The 23,628-nt window shown below is 37.6% G+C and overlaps 2 protein-coding genes across 5 annotated transcripts; one reads left to right on the top strand and one right to left on the bottom strand.

Annotated features, from left to right (window-relative positions):
- Window positions 1-993: 993 nt before the first annotated feature.
- Window positions 994-6,292, bottom strand: LOC136269173 (uncharacterized). Its single transcript, XM_066064662.1, has 2 exons — window positions 6,169-6,292; window positions 994-4,832 (listed from the first exon to the last, which is right to left on the bottom strand). Exons 1-2 carry the CDS (start codon window positions 6,186-6,188, stop codon window positions 1,202-1,204), a joined length of 3,651 nt encoding a protein of 1,216 aa, XP_065920734.1. The 5' UTR covers window positions 6,189-6,292; the 3' UTR covers window positions 994-1,201.
- A 6,958-nt stretch (window positions 6,293-13,250) lies between these two features.
- LOC136236264 (uncharacterized) lies at window positions 13,251-22,344 on the top strand. Of its 4 annotated transcripts, none has more exons than XM_066026392.1 (2): window positions 13,251-13,408; window positions 20,173-22,344. In XM_066026392.1, exon 2 carries the CDS (start codon window positions 20,351-20,353, stop codon window positions 22,217-22,219), a length of 1,869 nt encoding a protein of 622 aa, XP_065882464.1. In that variant the 5' UTR covers window positions 13,251-13,408; window positions 20,173-20,350; the 3' UTR covers window positions 22,220-22,344. The 4 variants fall into 4 exon arrangements, with proteins under 4 accessions (XP_065882464.1, XP_065882467.1, XP_065882466.1 ...); XM_066026395.1 differs by having other exon boundaries at window positions 13,259-13,408; window positions 20,458-22,344; XM_066026394.1 differs by having other exon boundaries at window positions 13,291-13,408; window positions 20,307-22,344.
- The last annotated feature ends 1,284 nt before the right edge of the window (window positions 22,345-23,628 follow it).

Here is a 23,628-nt window from a genome sequence, read left to right on the forward strand (position 1 = left end):
GATTATTTGTACATTTATATATATGTGAAGGGGCATAGGAAAAGGGACCTATAGAGACTTTTCGACTTTTGAGTAAAAGTCAGTATATTTCCGTTTATTGTTAGGTAATTATAGTAAATTGCATACATTGGGATATCACACTTGTATTTAAATCCTTCATAACTATGTGAAACAATTGAGTATTGACTTGAAATTTGAAATATGAATAGCTGGTGAGTTGTAGAATTCTTTGATTAGCACAACTCAAATTCCATGTTAACCACTATAGGTCCCTTTTCCTATGCCCCCTCACATATATATATAAAGGAGAATGTCAAGTACATATTAAAAAAACTGTATGTCTTTTAAAACATTGCGCCAGCCTGAAGCTTTTCCTTGTAAAATTATGTCAGCTGGAAGTCCATTCCAAATATCAGCAGCTGTAGCCAGCCAAATACTGTGCTTGAAGCTATCTGGGACTAACTTTGTAAAATTATAGGGACTTCAGGAGTAAATTCCTAAAACCCTTGGAAACTCCTAAATTGGGTATACCACTTTCATAAACTACAAAAGTTTTTGGTACAAAAGAAGCGTGCCAGAAGGCAAACTTACATAATAAAGTACTCATTTAATTACATGCAACATTCCACTAATATTTTGTCACTATGACTACTCTATTATTATATGTGTCCTAATTGTGTTTAGGCATGCAGATGATTATGATGTAATGCATTGGTACATATGCATATATAACATGGGCACAAATTTGTGAGTTGCACTATGCACTTGCAATGGGACTATTTAAGTCTTGCATTTTGTAGCTATAGATATTGCAGACATATACTACAATGCCCAGCAAAACACATGCACAAATATGGATCAGCAACAGTACCAGGATAAATATTGCCTATAAACTGAGAAGGTAAAGGGCCACTGGTCCCAATACTATAGGTAGTGTTACTAGCATTGGGACTTCGGTTTTGATCAGAATTTAGACCATTGGCCCTGATAGCGTTACAATGATGGAGTCAGTATATATATATAAGTCTGTATTGGTACATGAGTTCTGCTAAATGCATGCTCCAATTGGGAGACAGTGCATGTGTACTGATTTGAAGAACTTTATGAACACATATACAATACAGTACAAGCACAGCTACAGCAATATTGTTTACGAATGTTTACTTATTGTTTACGAATGTGTGGATCACACACAAATACACTAATTGTCTATTTCCAACAGAGATTCTCTCAATTCTGTGCACCTTAAACTCTCATCATCATGAAATTGTGCACTGTTGGTAGTCAACACTGGTTGCCTTGCGGTATTGTTAATGAATTTATACTTCCTTTTCAGCAGGAACATCAGCCTGGGGAATCGGTTAATGAAATAATAAGATACAAAGCCAAAGTACATGATGACTGAAACAGAATAGCAAATCCATGACACAATGAGCAGCTTTGGAAAAAACTGAACCTCTATAATGTGAAGTATCAGAAAGTTTAATAAAAGATTGTCCACCAGAAAATGCCAAAATTCTTTATAAGGTGAAGTAGCTGTTTGAACGTAAAGTAATATTACAATGATTATTCCCAAGCAGTAAAGCTGGTATTCTTCGGGGACAAAAATGACCAATATAAAAAAGACAACTCGAATTGTGAGCTCCAAACCAATCCAAAAGGAATACTTCAGTTTGAATGGAGCTTGAAAGGCATCCATCAATGGTTTTAATTTTTGCACTATTCTAAATCGGTAAGCTAGTGCAGGACACAGAAGAGTTATTGCTACAACTGCTAGTAACAATAAAGTTAAGATGGACACTACTCCCAAAGCAGCATGCCAACCATGAAAGTATTCAATGTTGGAATTAGTCCTCCAACGATACTCAACACCATAGGAAGTGGTGATTGGTTTAAATACCAATACAGTAAAACTAGCATTCAGGAGCCAATTATAGGTGATATAAAGAAGGGTAGCAAAAGTTTTCGGAATAGAAAACGTAAACCGTCTGTTAAAGCAGTCCAACTTTTGAGCCATCCACGTTACTATTCCCATTAAGACAAATATGTATATTGGTAAGATGAATTGGAGCGTACTTGCAACCAAAAATGTCATTCCTTCAAATAAGCATTGATCACTTAAGAAAACAAAGTTATTGTAAGCCACCAATCTCATTAGATTTGGAGACGCATGAAAGAATGCTTCTCGAAACACATATAATGTATTGGAGTAGAATATCAGTCCATACAGGAAGCCGTCTGACACATAAAAATGAAAATATGCTGTAGTAATTGAAACCCACACACCTGAAAAAGCAACAAGAAATATCCAAAGTATCAAATTTCTCACTCCTGAACAATCATCTCCACAGCTACATCCAGACAGGCCAGTATTAGCACTGCAACTTTCCTTACATTCTCCACACAGCACTCCAGCACGATTCTCTGCACATTGTCTATTTAAGTTCATTGGATCAATTGATATGTGATCTGAACAGAAGCCTTCCAAACACGATAGTACCAAAGTGTCACCATTCAGTTCTCCTATCCACTTGTCAGTTGGTCTGATAAGGTTACCATTAGTATAGTCACAGGTGACATCATTGCTCAATAAGTCTGGATCACACACACAAGCATGATATGTGTCATTGTATACATAACCAAATGATGAACAGTTTGTAAACTGAACTGAAAAGAATCCCTCTGCACTAGACAACAAGGAGAATACCCTAACTGTGGTATTGTCAGATTGTGTGCCATTAAATTGAATGTCTGTTTGGTTTAATGTTGATCTAACCAGCTGAATTCCATATTGTTGTATAGTAGCTGAAAAGTTTCTATCTTGCACACCAGTTTGTGATACTGTACTAGCAGTAACCACACTACCAACACTTCTCTCAAAGAAATCAGTTGCAGTTACTTGTAATGAAACTATCTGGCCTGGTGTAACAGTTAAATTGGAAGTGTTCACGTTTATTTTTGTAGCATCAGTGGATACAACCAAGGGAAAGGTAAGATTTGGAATGAACCTTAGCACATCATGAAAATTCTTATCAATATAATCAAGAATGCTGGTAGACATATTAAATCCCATCTGATATAACCATGGGCAATCTAAACCATAACCAAATATGGAAGTGCCTATACGAGCTGTGTTATTAATGAATGAAATTGATATATTCATGTCTTCAGAGAAACAAGTATTCGTCAGCAAACAATACAGATCAAAGGTACCAAAGTATAAAAAACATGGAACTGAGTATTCTAGTTCAAACATAATAGCTCCTCCTGTACCAAAAGCTTGGTTGTTTAAAAAGGTAGCATTTGTATTATTGTTTAATATAATTTTAGAAGCAGATTGTAAGTGAAGGGCAGCTCCATTGAATGCCCTGTTTCGTGCAAACAAAACTATACCACTCAGAAATAAATTTGAGGCTGTAAGACTAATGGCTGAGCCAATGTTATGACTAATTGTTACATCACTAAATTTAGCATTGATTTTTTGAAGGAAAATGACAGTATCTTGACTTTCTCCAAAAATATTGCTTTCTGTCTTGGCAGAATTACCAATAATAGAGCTATTTGATATTGTTATAGCTACAGTTTCCCTTATCTCACCTCTCACATACATACAGCTACCAACTGGACCAAAATTTTTCTTAAAGGAGCACTCAGAAATATTGGTATGAAAATTTGAAAAGAGATAATCTATCAGTACAAAGACTCCGCCAACACTAGCACTGTTACCCATAAAACTGCAATTCAGTACAGTAAGGAAAGAATTTGATTGTGTCTCACTGGTATTGAAGGAGGGCTCAAGCCGTGGTATATTACTCAATGCACTAATGGCTCCTCCATATGTCTCAATATTTGGAATGAATGCTAGTCCCTTGCCATTTTGTAAAAACTCACTATTTTCAATTGACACATTGTTTCCAGGTGCACCTCTGTATGTTTCAATACTGACTGCAGATCCAAGATAGCCTGAATTATTCTTAAACAAGGAAGAAACTACTTGAATATCTACTGAATAGATATCTTGATACTGTGAAAAGATAATTGTAATCCCTGCAGTTGAGGTGGCATTTTGATATCCCCGAGACAATGATGGACTAGATGCTACTTGACTGTTAGCTATGTTAGCCAAAGAACAAGATAAATTATCAATAAACTTGTTCCCAACAATATTAACTTGTGTGTTGGGTACAGAATTGTCATGACGATTGTCAGCATACAAAAGCAGCAGTGATCCACTAACAGAGGATGGGTTAAACACACAGGCTTCCTCACTTAACACAACTGGGACAAGACACTTGCTACATTCTTCTATACTAGCAGGTCTGTTACTATGGAATGTTACATTACTAAGTGTCACCAGACCAAGAACATTTACACATACCATACCAATCCCTTGTGTTTCTGTGATTGTAACATTTTGAAGAGTGAGGTTGGTAGATCCTATCACAAATAATCCAACTCTTATTCTTGCTCGAAACTGATATGAAGTAAAGATTGTATTTTGAACAATATCATTGATGTTAGCTAACTCATCACCAGTCACTCCACACTCCCGGATGGTGATGTTATTTAGAGTGAGACCCGTGATGTTGACAAACACTAGCCCCACCCCTTCGGCACACGTGATTTCTGCTGGTCCATTAAAAGTGACGTTAGTCAAATTTGCAATGTGACGAACTTTCGTCACGTAGTGTAACACTGACTGGTTTAAGTGTATAACTGAATGAGAAGAAATGTTACTCAATTCTTCATCCAGCATGGAAGTGTCATTTGAAGTGCAAACCCAAAGTTTGCTAGCAATGATAATTAAACTGATTGCAACTGATACATTCCCCCTAAAGGAAAAATATCATAGTGAAGCTATGCACGCACCTATCAATGTCATGCCCCAAGTTGGGCAAATGTGGGGGAATTTGCAAAAAGCCAGACGACAAATTTCCCATCCCTGGGGACAACTTCGGGTTTCAAATCCCCATCACTAACACATGCCATAGATCCTTTACATCCCGGGATAGGAATCTCCGCATACTTGCTGTACTTATGCACCTATCAATGTATTGCCCCACCACCCCCCCCCTGGGCGTAAGTGGGGCTTTACAGGGGGAATTGACACGAAACTGCTGCCCCACTATGGGGCATTTGACGATCGTTCAGTAAGCACCCAAATATTTTTTGTTGTAACTTGCTTCGCTATGTCAAATCCCGAGTAAATCCCGCGTTGCAACTGGGGCCAACAGTGGGGATTTGACATGATAGGTTTGCCCTACTATGGGGCATTTGACATTCGGCTGTGTTAAATCCCCACTATAGCCCCATATATGCCCGAGGGGGGGTAGTGGGGCAATACATTGATAGGTGCATTACGGGCTGGACTATCCGCACCGTTAATTAATTGGTGTTGACTGGAAGGAGAAAACTCTGATCCATTGTTCTGTAGTGAATTTCGTGTTGTTTGATACAGTAATCTTGTTCTTTACTTCGAATAAGGCGGAAAGGTGATTGTGGACGCAAAAACAGTGACAAAACTCGCTGACAGACCCAAGCGATTAAAACTTTGGCTAGCTGTAACTCTAGAATTGTTCACTCTATGAGCGTCAAATTCAGTCCGTAAGCCGTATAACTTGGGATAAGGAATCGAACCAGCAAAGTCATTAGTCCATATCTCCGTGTTCAAATCTTGTTGCTTCAATGGCGGCGACAAATTTTGGCTGAAACAACGTCTTCTTAACTTACAATTTGTTTTGTGTACTTATCCATCCTTTGTTAGTCGAACTGAAGTAAACCCATTGCCCGTACTGTCCACTAAACAGAGAATTAATACGCTAAAGTCGAGTTACTGATGCATAAATTCATAGATCTCTTTGTAGAAAGGTGTCGATGGAGGTGCGGATGGAAGTGTTAAAAACAGAAGATTCCAATCCCGGGTGTGTAAAGGATCTATGCAGTATGCACATGCTAACAACATAGTTTATTCGCGTTGTAAATGCCCCTACCCCGGGGGACGAGTTAGGGTGACCAATCCCCTACAAATCCTATAGAACTCCAGGTAGGTGCCAAGGTGGGGCGTGACATTGATAGGTGCATAGTCTCGTGCTAAATTGCTTTTTAATCTTTTGTGTGGGGGCGGAGGAAAACACCACACAAAAGAAAAATAGCGGCCTACATAGTTACCTGTTAATCACAGTGGTCATCGTGTATAGATTATCACTATCTCTTCAATGAAGGTGTAGATTATCAGTGAAGACAACGCCTTTCAACAAGGGGCATGGGTGGGGGACTCCATTTTCTCATCATGTGATTTCGTGATGACGTGCTGCGCTACTCTAATAGAGCAGTCAAGCACCAAGAGCCCATCACCAGCACCGGTCCAATCAACTAGCTCATTTGAGACCACGTCCTAACTTTTCTCCATCAATCCCTCTGGCTTTTTTCAGCCCTTTCCTACCCAACACTGCATGCTAGCTATCTTCCTAACTATACCTTCAGCAGCAAGCAGAGTCGATTTGGATGCCATCTTTCCCTCATTCTAGCAATGCATTGATGTGTCAAAATTCAAGCACGACTATCCCCACCACATCCCTCCCTGCCGCACTCTTCCCTTTCCCTACTGCTTCGGGTGAACTGTATTAATGTACTCTATCATTGTTTTAGTATTGTTTTAGTATGGAGTTTTAGTTTTAGTTATAGTTGTAGCTATAGTTTCATCAATAATTTTAGTTTTAGTTTAGTTATAGTAATCTTTCTTAATTCTTTTAGTTATTGATTTAGTTATGGTTATTCACTCTTTGTTGTTTTAGTTTTAGTTATAGTTAGCTACAGTTAAAAACATAAAACCTTTTAGTTTTAGTTACAGTTTTAGTTATGTACATGAAAATGTTTTAATTCTAGTTCTAGTTATATAGTTAAAAACTTGAAAACCTTTTAGTTTTAGACACAGTTTTAGTTATGTATCTGAAAACCTTTTAGTTATAGTTTTAGTTGTGCATAAGAAAACCTTGTTTAGCTTTAATAGTAAGCACCAAGTGACTATATATTTTATGTGAATGAAACTCTTGTTATAATTTCAGTACCATTTTTCCAGCTTAGTAATACAAAATTTTTGTATTACAAGACCTGTCAATTTTTTTATAATATAGATTAATACAACACTTAATACAGTGCATTTGACGCAATCTCTGTCACAGGTATTTCTTATTCTTTCTTAGTAGAACTTCCCTTTCCAAGTTACTATCAGTAAGTCTGTTGCGTTTGCCAGATGTCGATTCCCCACTTGTAGAAAATACTACTACTACCTACTACCTACATCACTATACTACCTAGTACCTACATTACTGAGTTCGTGAATTTTGGTCAAACAGTTTTTATTAGTTATAGATTTAATAGTATGTACGTAACTATACGATATAGATATTTTAGTTGCATATAGTTTTAGAAGTACATTTAGCAAGCAGTTACAGTTTTAGTAATAAGATCAACTTGCTATATTGTAAGCAGTTTTAGTTTTAGTAATAATATAGATTTGATTTTAGTTATAGTTATAGATTCAGTGATTACATACATTTATTTTTAGTTATAGTTTTAGTTAACTTAAATACATTCACCTTACTAAAAGTACTTTTAGTTTTAGTTACAGTTAACTGAAACAACACTACATTGTTTGCATCATACTGGTATTATATAAAATGCTATACTTATCACGTGATGTCAAGCAGCTAGATCCCTAACAATGTTATATCAAGGCACCAATGCACTGTATGCTTTTTAAACAATATCCATGGAACCATTTCTTAGCAAAATTTTGACAACACATGATAAATTTGAACTGTTCACTACATACCTTTGTTCTCGACTACTTGAGGTGCCACCAGTCCAAGCCATGCACCCACCTCTAACATCTCTTAAGTGTAACTAACATAATTTTATGTACGCATATATGGAATTAAGTCCTGAGAACTGTAATCCTGTATATCTCTTGTAACAAATGTATGTACTTAAGTTTGTAATGTACTTTTGGGTTGTTGGCGCATACTGCCAACAGATCATTGGTGTTTTCACCATAAAGTTGTTATTAAATTAGGTGACCAGTCTTTACATTACTTGTAGTACAATTTAATAGCATATTGTTATAATCATAATTGGAGTACAAAGGTTGTGTAATACTAAGTCACCTACCACAGTCATGTAGTGAGATTTCACTCTAAGCTATTACCAGATTGTGTCATTAGTATATCTTAAATGTAAAAAGCCTGATGATCAATCTCATAATATTTATATTAGTTTCAAACTTCAAAACATACGTAGTTAAAATAATTCAAGGCAGTGACAAAACAACTTGTGACCCTGGAAAAGTGATCACAATGGGAGACATACAAATACTGCTACCGACCATATCAGATGCTGATAGTGTAGAGCTGCTCATGAACCAATCTGAGGTGATCTACTGATCTCAGCCTGGAGAATGAGGTGGCAAAATTGACTGTACAGTATTCAACAATAAAACACTTAAATAGCTGTTTTCATTCAGACTTATCAATGGCGGATCTAGGATGGGGCATTTGGGGCAAATTTCCCCCCCCCCCCCCCCCCCCCCTCACCTTGTGGAGGAGCCACTTTATGCCAGGCCAACTTGAGATCAGCCTATAAAACTCACGAAAATATGCACATTTTACTAGCATTTATTACCAATTCATCTGAAACTAAAGCAAACCAAAGTCAACTAACTGTGAAATTGTCACCCAGCATCTTCGTGCATACTAAGCGCCTCTAAACATAATCATCGTGTTGCTGTTGTTTAAGACATTCAGAGCCTTTTAGACAGCTTTAAAGATTTCACAACTATCTGCAAAGTCCAAAATAGTAAAAATCAACAGCGAGATGCGTATAGTATTTGCTGCTTCAAAAATGCAACAACTAACAACAGGAACTGGCTCTCCTAACCTCGCTCTTAACCACCTACAACTTACCTGTTTGTGCCCCTCCTCTTGCCAGGTCCTGGATCTGCCCCTGCTTATTGTTTATTGTCACTAATACTCGTTGCACTGACTGTGTGCTTAAGATTATTCATTGTTTAGATTCAAGTTCTGGCATCCTTGACACTTGATTTGGCACAAATTTAGTGATCTTGACTGAACCCCCGTTCACTATCCAACTTAAACCTTTATTGACATGATGACATCCTCTCATGCACGAAAGCACATGCATGCATGCACTACACACACAGACACTTGAACTTAAAGCCAGCCATCCTGAGATGGTGCTGTCCAGAGGACGTGGTTACTCATCAGTGAGGATGAGTGGTGGCATGTCTTGCAATCTTCTAAAAGAGCAATGGCAACTATAACCATTCTGTAAATTGGCCCTCTTTGAGATATGTAGCTATGTAGACACTTACCGTATAGTCGAGGGGGAAAAATTAAGCCTCAAAATATTTGGACCTCCATATATAGTCTAATACATTCTGAGAGTGTTTGCAAATCCGTGAAAATTTTATTTTTAGCAACATTGCTCAACCTTGAAATACTTACCCCTCAAAAAAATATTTAGGCTATAAGGTACATAAATCAACTGGTGGCTAATTAGGCTGTGTGACCTATTAGTGCCGTGGGTTGCATTCACCAAACTTCAAAAACAGCAGTGGACTGTAAACAAGCACTTTTGATTTTCTTTGTTAGGCACATATGACTTAAAATGCAGCTTACTATACTATCACTAACTATATGTAGCCACTAAGTTTTCTTTGGTAGCATTCAGTCACCACTGGCCAGTGCCAAAATTTCAGTCATCAGTGTGACAGGAAAATAATAGTGCATGGGGACTGGTGAGAAACTATATGAAGACACACGGTATAGTGTCGTGCAGCCCAAGAAGCCGGTGCACCACACAATGGGTATATTGGCAGGAAGAATAAAGAAAACGTAATTTTCACACATATGTAGCTGCATGATCCCTTAACCGATTGGAACCAAATTTGTTACAGAAGTGCCCACTAGGTACACAGCAAAAACTGTTTTCTAAGAAATTAGAATTTATTTCAGTAAAATGTAAAGCTCACTTCTAATAGCAACGTACATTTAAGCACTTATTTACATAATTACTAGTATGTACATACTTCTTATTACAAGTAACTTTAATCTTACATATATTTCTTAGTATTTTAAGTTAACTATTAACAACTTGCATCTATTTATAAATTTGAGTGGAACTGATCCCACAATGTATTGTTACACTTGTTGATCAGGTTTTAAACCAATACATTTTGCTAACACTGTCACAGTGAAGAACTATAACAGGTTAGTTGGTTATAACTTAAGTGTTTGATGGTCTAAAGCAATTACATTAATATAATGATGATAATTATGTGTATGGTTAATTGAATTCTTCAGATTCCTATAGTTTAAGAGTGCTGTACTAATTTCTACAAGTTGTTTAATCTAAGAAGGTGTAGGCTTAAATTTAGAGTGACAAAAATGCTTCTTGTGCACTCTAATTAATTTTTACGATTGCCTTTTAATTTAAGAAAATTACTTCTAAATTTTAAGAAAATTTATTCTAAATACCACACTTAAAATTATAGGGCTCGTCATTCTCACCCTAGGCCCAGTGAACCTCAATTTACACTAAATATAAGAGAAAAAGATACTTAACTAGAAAACTGTATTTGCTGTGTAGGGGGTTCTGCATACCAAATTTGAAGATAATCACCCCAGCCATTTTGAAGACCTAAGGCCACAAAACCTAGCCTCATGTGTTGGCAGTGTTGGGAGTAACGCGCTACTTATGTAACGCGTTACGTAATATTATTACTTTTGTGGTAACAAAGTAATATAACGAAATACGCTATAAAAACAGGTAATATAACGCAAGCTACTTTACTTACAAATGTAACGCGTTACCTAAGTAATATAGTTATTGTAACGAGTCTAATATTACGTAATATTATTACTACAAGTAACGAAGTTACTAATCTCGTTAGTTATCCTCTGAGTAATGCCTAGCCACAGCGAAGTAACGAGGCCTACTGAATGAAGCTTATTCACCAGCTTCTTACTTATAACCGGCAAAATTTGCATATTGTCCAACAGCGCAATCATGTCACGTGATAAGGTGGTAGTTTCACACGTGACAGCTTAAGGCTGTGGACACAAAGTAATATAATATGTAATATTATTACAGTTACTTTATTTTATGGGTAATATGTAACTGTAACTAAATAGTTCAGTTGCAAGTAATATGTAATATGTAACTAGTTACTTTTACAAAGTAACTTGCCCAACACTGTGTGTTGGCCAGACCCAGAGTGGCACTTATCAGTTTTCAATTATAAACTTCCCCAGAGGAAATAGGGTCTGGTCATGTGAGACTACGCAAAACCATTGTAATTGTAATTTTTAAACAGAAGGTCCATTCAGTAACCAAATACTGATTTTCAGTGGAGCCCTGTGAGCAAAAGAAGAGTACAAAACACAAATGCAACTATAGATACAACACCAAAAATAATTATACATGCCACACACACAAATCCAATACAAAGAAATAATACTTAGCTAGTATTGATGCCACTGAATAAAATTGTTTGAAAGAAGAAAGAGAAGTAGCCTCCATAACAGTTGATTGTATAGATTGTTCCATAGAACACACCCACAATAATAAAAAGGACCTTTTCCCAAAATTGGGAATAAAGAGACGATTGGTATTACAGCCAACATGACCAGTTACATCTTTAGAGCATCAAACAATATCTTGCAAATATGATTGTGTAGCCGGCTATATGGACTTAAAACTTGTGAATAGCACATATGATAATGTCAACACTCTGTCAGTTAAAGTAAAGGATAATCTGGAGGTAATAGATGTTGGAATTTTCTTAATGAACTTGGGATGCACTCTTTCAGTTATACTGGTCAATTTAGCAGTAGTAGGACACCAAACAAACAACATCACAATAATCAAGCAAAGACATCACAAAAGCAGTATAAAGTAGCTACACAGAGTACAGCTAGTGGTAGTGACCCATAGTGAAGAATGGAGGCAATTCGAGATCTTACTCTAGAGACCATATTAGATATATGTAAGGTCCAGGGTCAATTGTAATTCCTAGGTATCGAACAGAATCTACTTGAGAAAGTAAGATACCTCCAACTGAAACAGTGAGTGATTTATTTGCAATTTTCTGTCAACTTCCTATGAGCATTGAACTGGATTTGACAACATTTAAACACAAATGAGAACTCCACGGCCAACAAGCCACAGCATCCAAATCAGATTGCAAGGATGTCAGTCTCTACTGTGCTCAAGTCCGAATTGCTACAGTGCAGCATACAAATCAAAAGGTGACCATTTCATACAGGCAAGGCTTGCACTAAATTAATGGTCTGATCGCACAGCCACATCATGTGCAGAGGCGTAGCCAGGATTTTTTGAAGGGGGGTTCCAGCACCAGCATTGAGTTACCAGAAGCAGGGGTCTGGGGGCGCAGCCCCCAGCCGCTGAGAGACTTTCAATATTTTAATGAATCAAAACTCAGCAAATTGCTATATTGTATGCAAAAAGTACATTAATTGTGATCCATATAAGTGCCCCGCGATGAAGGTAGTACTAGATAAAGCCACCTAGTGGAAACAGACAGCATAACACATAGAGACACATAGTAATCTGCAAGTGATAGTTATCTCACTGTGGTATAAGAGCCATGAATCCATTGATACAAATGTACAATCAAAGCAATATAACTATACAAATATGCATAGCATGAATTCATTTTGCATAACACAAGTGATAAATTACTGGAGCTCTATATCTTTAAACACTGCACACCAAAGCTATAGCAGTATAAGGTCATGCTAAGTTTTGCATTTAATGTTAGAATGTCTGAAAAACTTCATATGGACATGGATATATTTATACATACATGTTCTATTAGAGTATACCTGACTGCTCTATTAGAATATAAACCTGACTGCTCTATTAGAGTATATACCTGACTGCTTTATTAGAGTATATCGATCTTTTTAACAAGTTTTGAAGAGGCCTAAGGCTCATGTTACCTCTGTAAATCCTTCCTTGAGAGATGAATGCAAGCTTTATCAATTGCCATTACACTATATTACTCACTCATTTTGTCCTGCCACACTAAATGGTGTGTTAGGATCCTGCTTGCAGAAGTCAAAATTTTACAGGGGGGGTTCTTGAACCCCCTGAAATCCCCCCTCCCTACGCCCCTGATGTGGTCACGTCATGACAACCATGTACTATGTATATTAGTCGAAACTGGCGAGCAATAATCAATTGTGGGATTATAATTTGTGGTTAGATTTTTTATTTGCGGTCGGGTTGCGTGTTGGAATCAAGCTTGCTTGGAATCGAGGAAACGTTGGGGGAAAGGCAGAACAGAAAGGCGCCCAAGAAGTACAAAGTAAGCCAGCTTACCAGGAACAATACAGCATGTACATACATTGTGTTTGTGTATTTATTGTCGCAATTGCTTAGTGTTTGTGTTTTGTATTTATTGTATAATCTTTACTGGGCTCCACTGAAAATTACTGAGTGGATCCCCTGTTAAAAAATTACAATTACAGAGACCTCAACCTGTAAAGTGCACTAGGAGTGAGACCTGAGGTTAAAATGAGTGAGATTTGCTTACTTATGCGTGAGGTCTCGTCTTAGTAGAAGAATTCCTGTAAAAATTGCAAAATTCGCAACTTTCTTTGGCTATTTTCAGTTATACTTCTCCATTTTTAGCCATTAGAGCACTGTTTAGTACTTTTCCAAGAGGTGTGAAGTGAAATTAACTTACATAAGAGCTTAATTTTCCAGGAATTGCAATGTGTGAGATGGAGAACCATGCGTGAGACAACAATCAAATGAGTGTGTCTCACACGTAATGCGTGAGAGTTGAGGTGTCTGTAATTACAATTGTAGTTTCGTGCCTAGACTTCCCTCGGGGGTGGCGCTTATCGATTAGAGATTATAAGCGCTAATCTATAAGCGCCACCCCCCGAGGAAAAGGGTCTGGGCACGAGACTACTCCCTCTTCGACGTAGCCAGACCGTTTTCTTTTTTGTGTGAGCGTTGGGGAAAAAACTTGACATCCATACAAAAGAAAAAAAAAGTGGTCTGGCTATGCAAGACCATCTATGACCTAGCCGTGGTAAAACCAGGAACGGAGAAACAGGAAACAAGAAATGGAGAAATGGGTGGAAATGGAATTCCTTTGCTGCAGAACAGTCTTCATTTGTAATTGCAGAGCACAGATTTTCTCACAACCTTGATGGCCGAAGTAGCAGTGACTGCTGTATTAGAGTGCTTTGCAACTCGGCTAAAAATCATAGGAATGGGGTAAAACCATGGGGACCAAGAGGGGTAAAACCCGGACGGGAACAGGGGACGGAAACAGTGAAAGTGGATGCTAGGGACAGGGAAATGAAGGGCTACAGTCAGGACCTACTACATGCAGGGTGACAGTGGATGGATAAGGCCTGCTTAAGGATGGTTTCTGAGTGGTTTCCAGAAACTGGTAAAACAAAATAAGATACCTTAATAGAACAGTCACTCTAATAGAGCAGTCACCTTAATAGAGCAGTCACCCTAACCCTAATGCAAAATGATAATGAGTCTAATTTTAATGCTTCCCAAGGATCATTCCCCAGACCATTGGGCCTGACTTTTCAAAGTAGAGCAGGTACTTTTTTCATTGGGATTTCATGGATAATACTTTTCCAGTAGTGTTTGGATCTTTCAGCCTTGTTTACACATAATTTACATTTATAAGTAGCAAAACATCTTTTGATAACATGGTTTTCAATCCAGGCTTATGTAATTCCAGGGCCTAAATACACAGCCATGATTATGTAGAAGGAAGGCATGCCTTAGAATGCAAGGGATGATGTATTCAGTGAGTTAAAATCTACAGGGTCCTGGGGAATGATCCTTGGGAAGCATTAAAATTAGACCCCCTATTATCATTTTGCATTAAGGTGACTGCTCTATTAGAGTGACTGTTCTATTAGGGTAACTCGATCTGTTTCACCAGTAGTTTTGCGTAGCCAGGCCCTATTTCTTCGCATGGCGCTTATCGATTGGAAATTATAAGCGCCTGCTCCGAAAGGGTCTGGGGACTCTACAGTAGAAAAGTTCTGCTCATTGCAAGCAAACTTAATAACTTTTACCTTGGTTGTAGAGTTTGAACAGTCTGAAGCCTTGCCTATAGCTGAAGATGAAGCCAACTGTGGTCATCCACACCTCTTCTGAAAGTGGTTTAAGGCCAATCAATGCTCCAGATAGCTAGTGGACTCGTGGCATACTTTCACATTGTCTTACACCAGCTACATCTTCCGTTTTCTCTGCGAGCTGTTGGAGGCGAGCTGGACTGATCAGCTCAAACCTCAGACATAATTACACTCATTTAAAGCAGATTTTATAGCTTTCTTACCTTGGTTTTGGAGTTTGAACAAGCTGAAGCCTTCGGAAGCCTTGCCTATAACTGAGGATGAAGCCAACTGTGGTCATCCACACCTCTTCTGAAAGTGGTTTAAGGCCAATCAACGCTCATCTACCCAGAGGTGATTTGCCTGCAGAACTTTTCTATTGTAGAGTCCCCAGATCCTTTCGGAGCAGGCACTTATAATTTCCAATCGATAAGCGCCATGTGGAGAAATAGGGTCTGGCTACGCGAGACTATTTCACCAGTTTCTGGAAACCACCCAGAAACCAGGTCTTATCCATCCACTGTCACTCTGCATGTAGTTAGTAGGGACTCTGGCATTCAGGCTGTAACAGGCATTTCTCAGGATATTCCAAGATGGATGTTGTGGGCATTATTGAGGATTCTAGGGTTCGACCTTAACTCTGAATATAATTATCTACAAGACAGTGAAATTCCAGCTGCACAAGTTTTGTATGCTAGAGTCACCAGACTACTATGACCAGACATAGATTAGGCCCTGGGTTTGATTATCATTATTGGTTATTGTTTTTAATAGTGGACAGACAGCACAGCTGATATGCCTAGTCTCGTCTACTCAGGCACGCTTATTATAAAAGCTAAGTGTCATCCCATCTTGCATGCTTGATCATGGCAGTAATGTTTGGGTTTTACTTTAACCACTTACTAACCATAAAATCTTGTTCTTTTTATAACAAATCCTGATTGCTCTGTAGATATGATACTTGTAACCGGCTGAATGAAAACTGTTTGTTTTTGCAAAATTCTTTGCTAATGTATGGAAATAAAATGCATGTGCTACATAACAATTTACAATGGATATGCTGTTTTTGTATGGGTCAAATTTACTGTTGTCAATACTGTCATTTCTTTGTTGGAATGACCTCCTTCTTCAGAACAGTACAGGCTAATCACTGTACCTTTATGTGTATTTACCAGTTTATGGTGAACAGATTGAGCCAAGTCATAGCTTGTTTTGGTTGTGAGTTAAGGTTGATTAATTAAGCACCTGTAATTTTTTGCTGTATTGCTGCTGTATAAATTGAATCTATTGCTGTGCCAACTGTCTAGCATTATACCATTCAATTTGCCCATGCATTTGTAAACCCTTTTTGGTTGACTTCATGTCAGTATGTGCAGTCAATGATTGTGCAAAAATAAACCTCAAGGCCAAATTATTGGTGTATTTAAAATACAAAAAGAAGTGAAATACATGCAAAAATTGCCATGCTGTACAAAAGTAACGATGAAAAGCTAACAAGAACTGATCAACATTCAAAGATCGCACAAGTTCAAGATGAACAGCCATTGTAGAGGCGCATGTGAAAAGGCATATGTAAGCCTTATGTTCACTTTCTTAACGTCCTTGAATTCGTACATATAGAGGTCCAGCAAAATCAATGCCTGTGTGTGCAAATGGTGGATCATTAGACACGCAGTCACATCTTTTCAGTTAATAGTCGTTAAGTCGAAGTCCTTGAAGGTAAGCCTAAGGCTGCAGCACATGTTGCTCTGCTGTCAGACCTTCAGTGCTGGTCACTGTAAAGTGTTAACAATAATAAATACTGTAGGTTTAAGGAAGAAAATCCATCCCTCCTGGAGGAAGACTGAGTGTGGCCCCGACTAGACATTGGCATTGGGTGACCTGCAGTTCAAATCCTGGGTTGGAGGATTTTTTTTTCCTTACTTTGGCCCCTTTTCTGTTACACCTTTTCAGCTATAAGTCGTGAAGTTCAAATCCTTGAAATTAGGTTAGGTAATCCTAAGGCTGCAGCACATGTTGCTGTCAGACCTTCAGTGCTGGTCACTGTAAAGTGTTAATAATAAAAATAATAGAACAAGGCAAATCAGGTGAGGCTTTATATGAGTAAGGAAAACCTTCAAACTTCTAACAAATCACACATTGACGTATTATACATTTCACAGTCTTTCTACCTCATATAATTCATCTCAGGACAGTTAAAGAAAGTGTCATTCACTCCACCATGTTTCACAGCTTCATAAAAGTGACAAACAAGGAGGGTAACAAATGGGTGATTGTGAGGGAGTAGGATGAGCTGCTTACTACTTAGTGGCAGTGATGAATTGTTTGTCCCACCCAATCCAACATGTTTCTGCATGATTAAGTTTTGCACTTAAGTTAATTGTACTGTCATTGGTTGTACCCTTCCTACAAGCCTTAATAAATCATAAAACATAAGCCGTTGTTCACAATGATGAATTAAAACTGCTGAACTGTGTACAATCAAGTATCTTGTATACATTCTGTATCTGACGTACCCTCTCAAGTATGACATGTGATGTTTCAGTAGACTGCTTCATTAGTTCTGACTTGATGTCATCATTTAATTCACAATCAGCAGACAGTGGCCATTCCTTCTCATTTAATTTCAAAAACTTGGGACCTGATCCACTACTCTCAGCAAGACCTACTCCACTCAGCCCCCTGAGAAGGTATATTGGCTGGATTCAATAATCCTGGGCAGTATCTCCATGAATCCTTGTTTGTCAACTGATGAATTTCTTGTATACAATGGCTAATGTACTGCTTCTAGCGTTTTGTATGCCTAATCCAATACATCACAGTGGTGGAGTATGGAGTTTGAGAATTAGGAATGGTTGTGGATTTTTTCATTGGGGGAAACTCTAGTTTTCGAAGCAACATTTCTAACTTAAGCATGACCATTTTGATAAACTGATCAAACATAAACTAGCACAGTGTATGTTTAAAGGGACGCGTCACAAAATCCATGTACCTGAACATCAATCAGACTAGAATTCATCAAAAGATTACACCTGGGAATCTTCACAGACATAATGGAGGTGAACTCAGAAGCTGCATTGTTCCAAACATTGAGGATCTTTCCCTGTAAAGGTTCATCCCGCTTTTGCTGGTTTGAACGCAACACCTGGAATAAGAATTTCAAGCAAATCACTCAGTAGTCCCAAGGAATCATACATTTTCACAGTGAATTTCAATACAGACCTTTACTGTCAAGCATACTCAGTTAATTTAGTAAAGTCAAACAGGAAGTTGTCAGATCGATTGTCCCAATTGATACCAAGTACCTTCATATAACTTGATCTAGAAAAGAACCCATTGTTGTCTTGGCAAAGATTCTTCCTTTTTGGCTACTTGAGATTGGGACTCTGCAACTATTGGATCACCATCCAATACAGACTCAGCAATTCTGATTCCTCGTGACAGCTCTGGAGAGTTGGAAACCCACTTCTTAAGGTTAAAACCATCTTCTGACATCATTCTCTTTGATGTACAATAAACCTTGAAAGCTCCTTCAATGCTAGTCTCACCACACCAAGTCATTTACATATAGAAAATCTTCACCATGTTGGGATCATCAGACTTATATACTTCAACAAATGATTCGAAATTACAGCACCGAGAATTGCAGGTAAAGGTTGTAGACCAAAAACCAACTTGTCAATTTCAGAATTAACCTCAAATGGGTTTTGCAACCACAAGAATCAAAGTCTCTCTGTCATCCTCAGTCACGAGTAAAGCTTTCTCTATATCACCTACAAGAACAATTTCGTGACAATGAAACCTTGACAATACATCAAAAAGCTTGGGAATATAGTTTGGCATCGGCATCTGACTTAGCAGACTCATCATATGTTATTACCTTCGGTGGTGCTTATTATCACCCAGCACCAAGGAGTTCTTGATTTGTGCATCTTCTTGCCTATACTTGTCGAATATCATCTTCCTCAACCTTAGGATTGTTGTCTGGCCCCACGTTGGGTGCCAGATGTTTTAATTTGACTACAGCAACTCGACCAATCTCGTTACAAACAACCAAACTATGGTACATGGCATGATCACATGATATCACATGCACACATACACAATTAAATTACAACTATAATTAAGCAGCATTTCTCTACAGTATTACCACTAGACAGTTGGTAGACACTGTGCCTGCATGATAGGATCTTTTATGATCTAGGTGGACCAATAATGATTGAGTGACATGCCCCTTAATGATCTATTGTATTTATAGTGATTGATCATTAAATACATACCTCTTATTGGTAGCATGGAGGCATGCTACAACTCTTAAATGTCCAGTTGGCTGGGGCCCACTTGTGAGATACTCTAATAAAGCAGTCACTCTAATTCAGCATAATGTGCCCCAAATAACTCACCTTAATTGCATTGACTCATATTTTATTTATTGTATCTTAGGACAAAGGAGCACCTTAATTAGAACTATGCTTTCTATTTAGAACTGTATGCATTGTTTTGAATCACGTGATGATGTTGCCGCCTGTTGCGTAGTGACCAAAAGCAGCTCTTGACAGCCACTGTGTTAGCGTCCGCCCGGGTTGTTACAAATGTTCTTATAGTCACATGTGCATATCATACTATTGCAGCTAGCTATAGCAAAAAATAAAAATATTAATTGATAAAAAATGAAGTAAGAATCTAAGCGATAGAAACTAGTGAAGCAATGATGGTATTACAGCAGCTCTGTGGGAAAGTCCCTACTTTGACATTGAACAAAGTAATTGTTATGACATTCCAATTTAGGGATTTTCCCACAGAGCTATGTTGCAATACCATCATTCATATAATCTTGTTCATTGCTTTAGATTTCTTCTTCATTTTTTAATATACTAATAAATATAATCCCTGATAGCAGAGGATCTTAGACCCCCTCATATTTATTCCTTAATACATTCGATGTTATAAGTGTAACATATTACAATTTCAGAAATCTACTTTTGACTACCACTGAGGTGAAAAAGAAATCTTTCAATGCATTTTAAATATTAATATTAAACCACGACTATTTTTCATACCAACTTGTTAAATTTATAGCTATAAATTTGGCTTGACATTGTTCAGGAGCAAATCGTTCACAACTTTTAGTTGAGATCAACAAATAATTGATGGATCAAGATCAAGACAATTCTCACAAGGAATCTCTCGTCAACCTGTTTAAACTTCCTACAGAATTGTTAGTTTATATTGTTTCATTTTTATCTTTACGTGACAGGGTAAAACTGAGATATGTTTCAAGATGGTTGAGGTGTGTAATTGAAGGAACACCATCACTGTGGAAGGAGTTTGTGTGGTCTTATTATGACAGTCGTGAGGAATGCAGTGTGAAGGAGGTGTTGAAGGTGTGTGGACAACATATCAAAATATTGTCCTTCCCTAACTGTAGAGTACCATCAACACTGGTAGAGATGCTGCAGTATTGTAGTAATGTACAACATCTTAGTCTACCATCAACTAAGTTAGATCGTGAACAACTAAGAAACACAATACATATGGGATGTCTGCAAACACTAGAAGTTGAAGTTGATTGTGATAGTGACATAAAAGAATTGTTTTTGACTGCTTGGAACTTAAGCCAACTTTCAATACATGTGAAAATCAGTCAGCACGTTATAAAAATCTTACAATATTGGGCAGAAGCAGACTTAAGGCCACGAAATCTTGATGTGATTGAATCATTTATTGTTGACTGTAGTAATATAGTTGTTAACAATGCTGTCCAGCTTCAATGGTCCACTCCTATTCCTACTGGCATGGCTGCTAAGTTCAGAGTCTATATACACAGAAGATCTCGTAAAATACCCCTTAATTTTTCTCCTACTTTTCCATATTTTCAACTACAGTTTGAAGGATCTGATCAAAAGACCATTTCATGTGTAGAACTCAGTGAGTTTAGTATATTGGGATCAAGCGATGATTTAGCAGTGATGACCGATTGTCAGTATGGTGGACGGACAATGTGTTTGGTACGTCATGAATATGAAAATATTGCGAGCAAGTGGAAGACTTCCAATCATATCAGATTAAACAATTTTGGTTGTGTTACTCATTTTGATATTGCTGAGCGGCATTCATTTCATTCTGATAATCTGAAGCAACTAGCTCTTACTTGCCCTTATCTTCAGAGACTCAATTTGCGAAACTGTCATCATTGTTTGGAAAGCCTACAAGGTCTGCAGGCTATTGCCAGTCACTGTCACAACCTACAAGGAATAAACTTACTTGGTATACATGTTTCACAAGTGGAAAATCATATCCTATTGTGGGAAATATTGAGTGATATGAAGTTGACCCACTTAGCAGTACAGTTTTGCATTTTGAGATCACAAACTGCAAACAAAGAAAAGTTGGTTTGTTTTTATAAGAAGTGTTTGACTGTCAGAGGAATTGAGTTTCACTATGTCCATAATAGTTGTGATTCTTGTGTGGCTAATGAACATACAGTACCATGTTTTCCATCATTGGACTATTGCAAATTACGTGCCAATGAACCTTGCATTGTGCCCACTATTGTGCAGGATGTGATTAATGACTGCAAGGAACTCAAAAGTGTCTCATTTGATTTAGATTTTATTAAAGTTTCACTGGGATTAGTGCATAATCACAATCTACAGCAGTTATACATTTATTCACCAGCCACTGATGTTCCTGATGACTTTATGACTTCAGTTTCAGCTCATGGTGGACTGGTACATGTAGTTGTGAGTGTACGATCTTTGACATTTGAAGGTATGATATCTCTTGTGAGGAACTCTCCCAAATTGATAACATTGTTTGTAATTCTAAGCCTCTATGATGTTAAAGATAGTAGCCCTGATATGTTAGATACACTGGAAATTAATGCCACTTTAAAGAGAATGTTTTGGCATAGAAAATTGTTTAGAATTGGTTGCTATTCAATGATACGTGCACAGAATACAGAAATAGAGAATGTGTTGACAAAACAAGACACGGACCTTATGCCACTTTGGAACTAATCACCGCTATATACTTAAGTGATTCTAATTGCTGTGTACATGTTCTCCTGAGCTATATTGTTTTAAAATGTTTTTTTCAGATGTTTTTTTGGCTAGCTAGCTATAATGCGGTTGTATCACTGTTATTTTTGTTGAGTTAATTAGCACAAGCTGTAAGTATAATATTCCGTATACAGGGAAACTTTGGCGGGGTAAACTTTGGCAAATAGCAAGCTAAATTACATTTGACAAAATAAACTTTGGTGAATTCAAGCTCAATGTTTAGCTATCTAATCTGAGGTGCAACAAGTAATTGGCAGGTTAAACTTGTAGCAAATTGTCAAAGTTTTCTGCCGCCAAAGTTTCCCTCTATGCAGTATGTGTAGATCAGTGGAAGGGTTCCACGGTTTCTTACCAAAAGCACTGAAGAAGTTGTAATCACTTTATCACCATGCAAGGGAGTCACCTGATGCATATTTATCACAAATATGGTGTATACCCATAGGCAAGTGGTTACTCTCTATGCAAAAGGGGGAAGGGGAGCCAGCACCAGACTATAGAGGTTTATATCTGATCACATTTTGTCTGGGGGTCAAGTGGGTCCCATCCACTTTTATATGGAATTATGTGATAAAATGTTAAATGTCCCCTAATCGTACAAGTGCATTCCAGGATAAGTGAAGAACAAGACTGTTTGAACCAGATTTGAATTGTGTGTGATCCCTTGAATAGTAAGAAATGTTTGTGCTTGTTTGTAGTATATGTGGAGCCACACCCACTTATTGATGACCATTATTTATTAGTAACTATATAGGGACCTGTAAGATTGCAGAAAGCAGTCAGTAACTCTAAACTAAAACTATATAATTATAAGGTCTGAATCCCAGACTAGCAGGTAGTATTGCACTGACAGCTTGTGATCTAGGCTGGGATCCAGGATTTCCTCTGCATTCAACCACTACCTATGCATCATAACTTCTCCCTCTATAGACCTGTAAAGAGGTTACAGAAAGCCTGCATGTGAGAAGCAGTTGAAAACTTTATGCTGAATGCAGAACAAAATTCCAGACCAAGTGGAGAAGCCACACAGCCTGGATTCAACTACTTAAACATCGACTTCTTGTTTATCATTAATGCATGCAAGTGAGTTCGAAAATTTCATATGAAAGAAGCTTATCTGTAGTCTATTGGTTACCATTTTGGATGTACAGGCTCATCAGTACTTCCATCTGAAAAATAATTTACAATTACCTTTTGATCTTGTAGATATGGATTTTTCTTATGTTACATCCACATCGTTCAATTGTGCACATGTAGGCCAGCATGATGTGTGCTTTTTGTTCCTGATTGGTCTTCTTATTTGTATCTACAGCTACAGTAGGAGTTATATCATATGGTACTCTATATCATGGATTATTGAAGTTTGCACT

Source organism: Dysidea avara, chromosome 10 (genome assembly GCF_963678975.1).
Source record: "Dysidea avara chromosome 10, odDysAvar1.4, whole genome shotgun sequence".
Taxonomy (NCBI): Eukaryota; Metazoa; Porifera; class Demospongiae; order Dictyoceratida; family Dysideidae; genus Dysidea; species Dysidea avara.

Coding starts and splice junctions, on each gene's coding strand:
- LOC136236264 (XM_066026392.1), top strand. CDS start 20,351: ATGGATCAAGATCAAGACAATTCTCACAAGGAATCTCTCGTCAACCTG.
- LOC136269173 (XM_066064662.1), bottom strand. CDS start 6,188: ATGACCACTGTGATTAACAG. Junction 4,833..6,168: donor ATGACCACTGTGATTAACAG/GTAACTATGTAG, acceptor TTTTTCCTTTAG/GGGGAATGTATCAGTTGCAA.